Here is an 11,896-nt window from a genome sequence, read left to right on the forward strand (position 1 = left end):
CCATCACCAGCACATCAAACACATTGAAAAGCACTGAGTGATATGAAAGGGGAGGAAGGAAAAGGGAAATGTAAGGAGATACTAGATCAAAACCATTGGAGAGAAGGAAGAGGGAGAAAAAAAAAAACATGTCGCAATGAAAAAGATATAGAGGCCTGTGTTGGAATGTACCCTCCGTCTGTCTCTGTCTGCCACTCTGTCTGTGAGTCTGCCAACAACAGCAGGGCTTTAATTATGAGGCCCAGGTTATGTGCACAGGAGACCAGCGTCCCACATCTCCTTCACAGTGCCTCACAGTTGCACTGACTAACCAGTGGCACCAGACTTTGGCCTGTGGCTCCCTGATTCCAGTAAATGTTTCGTTATGAAACTCTTAATAAGTGTCACCCAATCTGAACTTGGAGATGACTGAGAGGGGCTCTCTCTCTCTCTTTCTCTCTCTCTCTCCCTCTCTCTGGAAACTGCAGATGGTTTTCTCAGGGCGTTGCTGTGTGAGAGAGGTCTGTGCAGAGTCATATTAACGTCCCAGTGTGGCTCTCTGTGCAGAGGTACAAACTAGCAACGGAGAAGTGCATGGGACAGAAAATGGTAAGGGAGGGCCATTTAGACTGAATTAATTAGGGTAGAAAGGTTGAATACTGTCCATCCCACTAGTCACATAGTTTGGGTAGACTGGGGTCAATTGTAACACCCTGCTTTTCTCCAATCAGAAACAAGTTTGTGAGATGAAACTTACTCAGTACATGCACAGTTAGGTTTACTCCCTGCATGAACATTTTTTGTCAGATATCTTACCATCTGCAGGTTTTATTGAGAAAAGTCGTTCTTGTAAATGCAAATGTAAAGTTTTTGATCTACAGTACTTTTCTTCTGCTGTTTTAAGGTTTAATGTCTGTGAATCCTAACTTGTATCACCATGATTACTGTTCTACTGACTACAAATGAACATGATTGACATGTGTCAGAATTGTTGCCAGCTAGCTAGCACATACAGTAAGGTATGTCATGGCTGCTAGGATTGGGGGCAATTGTAACACAGTGTTGGGAATGTCCTGCGCAGATGGGAGTTGCCATCACTGTGCATTTTTTTAAGGTTATTTTTTTGAGTGGGGCAGTCCCACTCTTATATTTGTTTCTTTATTGGACAGTGGAGAGAGACAGGAAAGTAAGAAGAGGAGGGCATGTCAGCAGTGCATGGGCCGGATTCGATCCCATGCCAACATGGGCATACGTGTACACTGTAGGCCATGGCGCTAGACCACTGGACCACCCCAGGCCGCAGGGCATGCAATTTTGGCCAATTACCAGGCTGTTATCGCGTTACCCAGTCCAATCAAAGTACACTTCAACAAACTTTTTTTGTACCGTCAATGTGTTCACATGTGAAGCTGATGCATGGTGGACAGATGATGCATGTTGAATTTCCCAGTGTTTTACAGTAGATGACAGTGGAGGCAAATTGTTTAATTAGTACTCTGTGCAATATAGTGCTGGAACACAAGAGAAAGTGTTTTTGAACTGAGCACATATGAAACTGTATTGCTTTAAGTGAAATTAACATTATAAAAATATTTAAATTGTTTAAAGGTGTTAACAGAGCATTACTGTTTGTCTATTTTGTCTTCCGCATTTTGTTTGGAGTTCAGTGGGTTTATATGGTTTTTAATGTTATATTTGCCCCTGCCTACTGTTACAATTGCTCCTGCCCGCTGCTCAGACTTTTTGGGTTAAAATCAATACTGTGATCCACATGTCCTCTTTAGAGACTTACACATTTATGAATCATTAGTTGACAGATGAATGTTACTGATATCAAAAAATTACTGATCTAGGTTGAGTGGTCTCGGAGTAATAAAGTTAACTGAAAAATATTTTACAATTCCCCCCTGGTCTCCCCTAGAATTATACAAAAATGCACAACTTAAGTGGATGACTTATTCACGAGACTCCTCCTTTACCAGGGTGGTTGACAAGTAGGCCTATGTAAAAAATATTCTTGTACTAAAAATATAGAATTGGTATGTCTTCCCTAAATGGAGTTTGTTGTTCAAAAAGTAAATCAAGTGTCACAGAAAGGTTTGTAGCGCACAGTAAGTTACTCTTATAAAATGTAGTTACTGTACTCTATAACTATGTTAGTAAGCAGAATTACATGTATTATATAATAACTACAAATGAGTAAGTGCCGTAAAGGAAATTGCCATTCTTTCCACAAGAATAGTTACATTGTAAAACTGTGTGAAACTAGTGATACAGTATCTGTGCCTCTTACTGGCAAGTGAAACTACCTATGTTTTACTGTAGTATGTTGTGGAATTAGAGTCAACAAGTTCCTTCAGGTAGTAATGACCTGCAAGTCACTTACTGTACGAGCTGCTCAAACAGCGCATGTTTGTCTGATCTCTCTTCCAGGGATATTTGTTTTGAGAGCTACAGGACTGTTTGCCAGTGTGGGCCGAGGTATGTCAGGGAAGAGGAGCACAGCATACCAGGAGAGTGTGCAAGAAAATTGATCCAGGATATCAAAGACCACCTGAGCAATCTGTATCCACTTGTTTAATCAAATATTTGCACTAAAGTGACGTACATGTAGTAGAGTTTTACAGAGACAAGACAAATTCAGGACAAACAGTATGTGAGGGTCTTACAGCATACCTACCTATATGTATATCGTCACAGAATAATGTGGAGTGTCATGTGTGGGCCTTAAATTGTGTTTACTCTAAATACTCTCAACTTCTATACTTCTATACATAGCCTGAGTGAGGCTATACAGGAGACAACAAGCAGAAATGTACAATACATAGTGATCTCCTCCATGCTGTTTCTTCCAGGACCATGTCCTGCCCTCCAAGGTGAGCCCATCCCCTCTGCATGACTGTCCTTGCTCTTCACTTCCATCGACGGGCTGAGAGGAGTGTGGGCTCCTAAAGCGAGACTGTCATGACTCCCCTCACACCCCGCTAGAAAAAGACACGAGGAGGACTGACAACCTAACCTACCATCCAAAATAGCTTAATCACAGGATCATTATTATTAATCATAGGCCTCATGTCACATCCACGCGGAAATGTATTAATTGACATGTAACAAGGAATATGGAATCACTAACAAGTACTTGAATCCAAAAATTGCTGAATTCTCGTCTTGGATTCCAAGTGTAGTGATCTGTCCCCACAGTAAGTCCTTTCTTTGAGGTTGGAGTCACATGCCTAATAACATAGCTTTAGGATAAGCCCAATCCATTCAAACATGTGTTGTAAAGTTGGGATTCTTTGAAGTGAGGTTTCATTCAGCAGACACTTTTCTTTAGTCTATGAAATTCAGGGCCAACCTTATCCTAGAATCTAGGTTATCCCATTCTCTCAGTCAGAGAGGAAAGACATACATTTTTTAGTAGGTTTGGCACCACGTTTTCTTAATAAAATCTATTTAGTCAATTGATTTTAAATCGACTTGCAGTTACATCAGGTAAATTAACCCCTCAAATCGTGAAATCTAAAAAATATCTACATAAAAAAATATTTGTACGATTAGGTGAAAGATTAATCACACTGCACCTTTTGTCTGGACTGTATTTGAATGTGGTTATACATTATGTTGCTTCAATTAAAAAGTATAATTAATTAATATTAAGTTTAATATTTTAAATTAATTGTCCAGCAAACAAATACACAGCCTCTATTTCAAAAGTGAATACACTCAACAGTGAGTTCACAATGCATAGCAACTAGTGTTTGGGGGGTCTAGGTTTGTTTATTTCTTCAGGTTTTCAGAGGAAACATGGACCTCAAATCAAACAAATTGAACAAAATCAAATTCCTCCCCAAAACCCCAACCCCTCTCCAGCCCTTTCCCAGGTCTCCATGCACTAAAGAGATACTGCCAGGCAGAAGCATCACAGTTTAGCTGGAGGAGATCTATGAATAACCCTGCTAGGAGTGGTGAATGACATTTTGCTTTTCCATAGAAATGCTCAGCCCACGCCCCAACACCCCAACATCCCAACCCCCCAACATCCGAACACCCCAACATGCCATTGGCATAATGCTGATGTGGTGGCTGAGTGCCCCTGCCACAGCATTCTGGACCGCCACTCACAGAACTACTACTGATGCCCACTGATGGCAAATTAAACAATAGAGAGATGTTGATAAAGACAAATGCCCAGATCTGCCTATGCAACCTGTATTCCTGACACTAAACCACTAACCACTTTGTCACTTTGAGTGATCATCAGTTCAGTAAATCTTTATGGTCACCAGAGGGCACTTTGAGTGGTCTTGATTATATGCATCCTCTCTCTATTTGACATCTGACCAATATCATAAAGATGTAAAATCTTCTAAGCAACAAAGCTCTAGTTGTTTATTCCCTCACAATGAATCACCATGTGATTAAAAAATGATCTATTATCTGAGAGAGGATCGAAAGGTCAAAGTTGAGATGATGGTGTTGTATCTGTAAGCTATTTTCAACACTCATTACAACTATCCTTACATAATGCTACAGGTTAATGTTTCTCACCTCTGAAATACATAACATTGCCATAAATGTAGAATTACATATATGTATTTTTTGTGTGCTCTTATTTAACTAAAAGTTAGAAGTTATTTTCCCAACACTAAATACATCCCGGTAAAATCAAGCCTTACACAGATTTCTACAGATATGATTTCTATAACAGCAGTCAGTTTCTTCAGTGAAAAATAGAGAGCAGGGGGCTGTCCTTACTGTTAAACAGGAGAGTGTGTCATCACAGCACATGACTGAAATACAAAACCTTTCTCTGTCAAGGGAAGCACCATTCGTCTGCCTCTTCTAAAATGCCGCAAACTATCGCCTCAACTTTGAGAGGCAGCACCAAACACCCTGTAACAGAGGAATGCAGAGGAACAAATCCTTCCCAATCTGACTAAAGGCTCAAATTGTTTCGCCACAGCAAGTGTTGACTGGGATGCTAGCTAACATTTTGGCAGACATGACTGAAACATTTGTGTTGTTTTTACTCCTTTGAATATTACAATGACTTATAAGGGCGCCTTCAGCACCACATTGGTAACTTGAGGTCCCCTCTTGTGTAATTGTACTGGACATTTTCCATGGTTCATGAATGGTTTTGGTTTCTCAGAAATAGTTTCTTTACAGAGAACCCCAAGCCAAAAACTGCTTTTGGCCAAAGCAGGCATTTATGGAAAATAATAACTGATTAATTGATTTGATTACATTTGCAACATCAAACATCAAAGGGCAGGGTCCTAAAGGTCTTTATGATAATAATATATGACCTTATCACATGGAAACACAAAAACACAACTCAAGGGAAACCAAAATAGACAAACTTGTGGAAGCAGACATGTTGATACCATTCCTCATTCCATTCCATTCATTACAATGAGCCTGTCCTCCGATTCCTACCTCAGCCTCCTCTGTATTAAACACATACCTCAGGAAAAGTCAGATGACTCTTTAAGGTAATGCAAGCAATTGGTCAGTGGACTTCACTGAATTACCATGTGGTGGCTGGTTTCAGTGAGGAACCAATGTTTTAGGGCTCCAAGACTAAATCACTGTCCTTTTCAGATATGTCATGTGGCAGTGTTACATTAGATTATAAAGTGATGAATCCATAGATAGCTTAAGCATTTTTGCATAAAGTATATCTCTCATTGTCAAACTATCTATTCATTATCACCTATCCTCTATATAGGCTAATATCAATGGGTGTGTTATCATTATTGCACTGATGCAAAGAAAAGCATCTCAGATGTTGGGCATTTAACGGTCCATAGGCCAAACACACACACACACACACACACACACACACACACACACACACACACACACACACACACACACACACACACACAGAGAGAGAGAGAGAGAGAGAGAGACACACACAGACACAGACACACGCATACTCAAATGACAACTTGAATCTAATGTAATGGCAGGAACCACTTACCTTCCAACCAGCAGAGCTATTGCTGTCTCCCTTGTCTTTGAAATAAGGAACACTCTTCACCATCCAGTCGTAAATCTGTGACAATGTGAGACGCTTCTCTGGGGTACTCTCGATAGCTTTGGTTATAAGATCAGCATATGACATATTTCCCCAGGCATTACGTCGTGATGAGCTACTTTTCCGTTGGGCAGCGGCAGCAGCAGCCGCCGCGACTGATGATGTTGACCCGACCGGGGAGGATAGCAGAGGCACCTGTTGCTGCTGTGGGAGTTGAGGGCTCGGGTGCTGCTGCTGATGTTGCGGGGTTTGCTGATGGATACAGTTCTCCTGACACTGGAAATCATTACACAAGATGATGGGCTTCTGCTCGGGGTAATCTTCAGTCTCTTCTAACAAACTAAGATTGCTAATGAAGTCAGAATTGTTTGTGGGCTCCTGTTTCACAGACGGGCCCGGAGAGGATGTGTTGGAGTCACCGGGATTGATGAATTCCGGCCGAGGCAGGGGCCAAGTGCATGAACGGGGCCGTGAGAGTGGCTCGAAATCCGGGTCGATCTCCGCTAGTTGTTGATGGGCTGCTTCGGCCATTATACTAGCAATAACGGAGCCAAATGTCACATAGAATGTGTCACAGAAAAGTTACTCATACACAACGGTCATTTGAAGCAGTCAAACTAAATTAAAGAGATGGACCAGTTGAAAAAATCGTTTCGTCATACACAATTACATTGATAATATCACAAATAAAGACGAAGACAACAGATCTGAGTCCACGATGAAAAGCAGGTTATCTCGAATTCTTTGTAAAAGATATAAAACAGCTTGTTGAACTATTACAACACGCAATGATATTCCGTCCGCTCTCTGTCTGTCGCTTTTGCTTTTGCAGCCTTGTGAACGTCGTTGTACAGCAGAGTAGTGTTACTGGAACTATCATTTGTCAGCTGATACCTCCCACATTTGAGTGACAACAAGAAACCGCCAATGACAGCCAATTAAAAGCTAAACAGCTATGTTCTCTGTGTCTTTCCTCTTTTTTACACCTGGTAAACATGACTTTCTCTGAAAAAAAGTCGAGAACGCTTTGTCTACCTAATACGGAAATTTAATCGGGTTGTTTTATAAGAGCGCTCACCTTTTTTCCAATATAACCTACTGTGAAAAGATGATCTTACAAAACGGGGAGTGGGGATTTTCTATTAGTCGTGTTGTTATTGCAAGGTTTCATAGTGGGACAACAGCCTAGTCGATTGTCCTCTTGAAAGCATGATTGCTGATGATGGACCGTGCGTAATAACCAATTAATGAGTAAGGTATTATCCTATTAAAATATGAACACAAAGAAGTATACTGTTTTATATATTAAGGGACAAATGCAAATACTAAAAAAATAAATCAACCAGGATTAGGTCTGGTGATCAATCGGAGCCATGCATACAAACCTCAAGAGATACATCTTTGATGGCAATTAACGGCCCAAATAAATAATGTGTGATGAATAGGGGCCTACCTAGGCATTACATTATATTCTACAGGTCATTGGATCATTTATATTGAGCGTTCATGTAGCCTAGTATACATCACTCAATAAGATAATAGTGATTTGTATGTATTTTTATGATGACGTAGGAGAGGAGTACGAGAAATCTAACTAGTCTAACTCTAGTGATCTAGTTATTGGATGATCATTATTTTAAACAATTGTGTTAGCCAGGCCATTTCGTGATCTGCGCTGAGGTTGAGCCAGAACACAGCAGAGCGACGCCCGTGGACTATGCTGACATCTTCTGGTAATTTTGTGGTACTGTCAATCGGATAGTTTTCGTCCACCCTACCGCAGGTTTTTGTGCGCCTTTCCCACTGCGTGTTCGGAATTCTAATGTCTTCCCTGATCAAGAGAGGTGTGCACATTGATCACAGATTCAATTTGAAAAATAAATTACAGAAGAAACTTCGTGGCCTTGCAAAGTCTTATTTTGGTAGTATAAAAGATTTAAAGATGGTAAGGACGATAGATTTGCTGGGTAGTTTAAAGAAAGTGAGATAGTCTTATTGTGGTAGCAGATAAAGTTAAAGATGGTTTGGTTACTGGGTATATATATATATTATTATTCTAAAATTGACTATTTTTTTCCCCTCATCAATCTACACACAATACCCTATAATGACAAAGCCAAAACAGGTTTTTTGAAATGTTTTCTAATTTATAAATAAATAAAAAAACTCAGTACTTTGTTGAAGTACCTTTGGCAACGATTACAGCCTCAAGTCTTCTTGGGTATGACACTACAAGCTTGGCACACATTTGGGGAATTTCTCCCATTCTTCTCTGCAGATCCTCTCAAGCTCTGTCAGGTTGGATGGGGAGCATCAGTGCACAGATATTTTCAGGTCTCTCCAGAGATGTTCGATCGGGTTCAAGTCCGGGCTCTGGCTGGGCCACTCAAGGACATTCAGAGATTTGTCCCGAAGCCACTCCTGCATTGTCTTGGCTGTATGCTTAGGGTCATTGTCCTGTTGGAAGGTGAACCTTCGCCCCAGTCTGAGGTCTTGAGTGCTCTGGAGCAGGTTTTCATCAAGGATCTCTCTGTACTCTGCTCCGTTCATCTTTCCCTCGATCCTGACTAGTCTCCTAGTCCCTGCTGCTGAAAAACATCCCCACAGCATGATGCTGCCATCACCATGCTTCACTGTAGGGATAGTATTGGCCAGGTGATGAGCAGTGCCTGGTTTCCTCCAGACGTGACGTTTGGCATTCAGGCCAAAGTGTTCAATCTTGGTTTCATCAGACCAGAGAATCTTGTTTCTCATGGTCTGAGAGTCCTTTAGGTGCCTTTTGGCACCTCCAAGCGGGCTGTCATGTGCTTTTTACTGAGGAATGGCTTCTGTCTGGCCACTCTACCATAAAGGCCTGATTGATGGAGTGCTGCAGAGATGGTTGTCCTTCTGGAAGGTTCTCCCATCTCCACAGAGGAACTCTGGAGCTCTGTCAGAGTGAACATTGGGTTCTTGGTCACCTCCCTGACGTTGGCCCTTCTCCCCCTATTGCTCAGTTTGGCAGGGAGGCCAGCTCTAGGAAGAGTCTTGGTGGTTCCAAACTTCTTCCATTTAAGAATGATGGAGGCTACTGTGTGCTTGAGGACCTTTTTTGTACCCTTCCCCAGATCTGTGCCTCAACATAATCCTGTCTCGGAGGTCTACGGACAATTCCTTCGATCTCATGGCCTGGTTTTTGCTCTGACATGCACCGTCAACTGTGGGACCTTATATAGACTGGTGTGTGCCATTCCAAATCATGTCCAACCAATTGAATTTACCACAGATGGACTCCAATGAAGCCTTGAAACATCTCAAAGATGATTAATGGAAACAGGATGCACCTGAGCTCAATTTTGAGTGTCATAGCAAAGGGTCTGAATACTTATGTAAATGTGATCTTTTTTATTTTTAATAAATTAGCATACATTTCTAAAAACCTGTTTTCGCTCTGTCATTATGAGGTATTGTGTGTGGATTGATGAGGAACATTTTTTATTTAATCCATTTTAGAATAAGGCTGTAACATAACAAAATGTGGAAAAAGTGAAAGGGTCTGAATACTTTCTGAATGCACTGTATATATAGATACATTATGTATATATATATATATATATATATATATATAGATTGATTTGAGCTTTTGCCACATTTTACAGTTAAAATGGTGTGAATAGCTTAAAAAGTGTAGGAGTGGCAGTGGTTCTAAAATTGTATAGTTTGATGCCCCCATAGAATTCCATTTTAAAAAGTGCACATTCAAGTTTGTATAGTTTAAAAAGTTTAATAGGTATCAGAACCAAATGTCGGAGCAACGTGAGTTAGAGCTCTCTGCACGTTTTAAAGTTAGATTGGAGTGAATAACTTAAAAGTTGTAGTAGAAGTAGCAGGTGGAATAATTTGAATAATAATAATAATAATAATAATAATAATAATAATAATAATAATAATAATAACAATAACTAGAAAAATAAGTTCCAGAAGGAACTTAGTGGCTCTGCAAAGTCTGATTTTGGTAGTGGAAACAGTTTAAAGATGTTTCAATAGATAGATAGATTTGCTGGATAGTTGAAAGAAAGTGAGATAGTCTAATTATGGTAGAAGATGAAGTTAGAGATGGTTTGGTTGGTTGGTCGGATGGATAGAATGTTAGATAGGTAGATAGGATGAGCATGGGTTACTTCAGTGGAGTGAGTAGAGAGTTGGTTGAGTGGTAGAGAGTGGTAGAGTGTGTTGGTTAACTGGATGAGAGCTTTTGGAGATACAAAAAGTGTAATAGTTTAAAAGGTTTAATAGGTTTCAGAAAGCTTTTATCAGGGTTGATGGAGATTTTCTAGGTAGTTGAAAGAAAGTTAGATAGCTTGGTTAGGTTGGTTGACTGGATAGATGAATGGATAGATGGACAGATGGGAGAGGGGAGCTATAGATTAATCAGTAGATAGATAGATAGATAGATAGATAGATAGATAGATAGATAGATAGATAGATAGATAGATAGATAGATAGGGTGCGTCTGGAATAGTTCAGTGGAGTGGGTAGACGGTTGGTTGGTTGAGTGGTAGAGTTAGTTGGTTTCGTGGTTGAGAGTGATTTCAGTGGGGTTGAATTGGTAGCAAAACATTGTTCTGTAATCATTCTAAGAATGTGTTCTGCAGTTCTCCTGTTGTTTTTATTTAAGAGTCCTGAAAGTTCCATGACAGTTGCAGTAACAAAGGAGCTCACAGAATGTTGGTGTGAATAGCTTAAAAGTTGTAGGAGGAGTAGCAGTTGGAAGAATTAGATTGGAATAATAGCTGGAATAATAATAAGTATGTTTAAGAACAATAGCTGGAATAATAATAAGTATGTCCAAGAACAATAGTTGGAATAATAATAAGTATGTCCAAGAACAATAGTTGGACTTGCTGAAGCAAACCCACCTAATAAAAAGTATGTCTACGAACAATAGTTGGACTGACTGAAGCAAGCCAGTAAAGTAGCTTCATCCCGTCCAAGTCCATAGTCAGGACAGCATCCTCCTCCATTCAGCCCGACAGCATCCTCCTCCATTCAGTCCTATGAATAGATAGAGTTGGAGACTTTCATGTGCACAAGCCACAGTTTGTAATAAAATCTTCTCTGACTTCTCTGATTGTTTGTCGGGTGGTTCTACTCTTTAGCGGACATCAAGCCTGCCAAATTTCTTTTGCAAAGAAATGTAATAGCAAGTAAAGGGAGTTCTATCGAGTTTGAGCTGAAGTTAGCTCGCTAACTCCCTTAGCTCGCTTCCGTAGTATCCCCCTCCAGTAGTTAAAGTGGTACATTTGGTAAGCTTCATGCCCGCCAAAGAAGACAACCACCAGAAGAACAATCAGCTTGAGTGAACGAAGGACTTTATTACAAACTGTCGCTTGGGTCATTTTTATTTCGATACACGACAAAGTGTCCGACTCCATCTGATCATACATGTAGGACTGTACTGAGGAGGATGCTATCCGCTATCCGGCTAGATACCGACCAATACGCATAGCCTACTTTTACGCACCACTATTCCAAAGCAGGTAACAACTGCATACACTTAAACGAGAAAATGACACCAAGAGATGACACTTATAAAGACTCTCCAGTTAAGGTGGATAAACCTATTACTCTAAAGGCTGAAGCTGAACGATAACTAATTAATGCTTGCACGCTGGCATCACGTGTTTGACAAAACGTAAGTGTCTGGATTTGTGTGTGTGGGATTTTAATTCTCCCGACTTTTTTCTCCCGACTTTCATTCGTCAGGATGCAATAATGTACGGTAAGTAATAACAAACTTCCCTACCGCAGTTTTACTCAAAGTTAAGAAACCGACGGGTGTTCAGGCACATTCTTTCACGCTATTGGTAAGCCATAATAATCAATAATTTTCAG

The 11,896-nt window shown here is 40.4% G+C and overlaps 1 protein-coding gene across 1 annotated transcript in view; it reads right to left on the reverse strand.

The window, feature by feature from the left end:
- Nucleotides 1-6,683, reverse strand: part of foxo1a (forkhead box O1 a) — a 40,330-nt gene extending 33,647 nt beyond the window's left edge. Inside the window, exon 1 of the mRNA XM_083696364.1 lies at nucleotides 5,966-6,683. Within this exon, the coding sequence (XP_083552490.1) occupies nucleotides 5,966-6,553 (588 nt within the window). The 5' untranslated portion in view covers nucleotides 6,554-6,683. The remainder of the gene's footprint in view (nucleotides 1-5,965) is intronic.
- Between the last annotated feature and the right edge of the window lie 5,213 nt (nucleotides 6,684-11,896).

This window comes from Argentina silus, assembly GCF_951799395.1.
Source record: "Argentina silus genome assembly, chromosome: X".
NCBI lineage: Eukaryota > Metazoa > Chordata > Actinopteri > Argentiniformes > Argentinidae > Argentina > Argentina silus.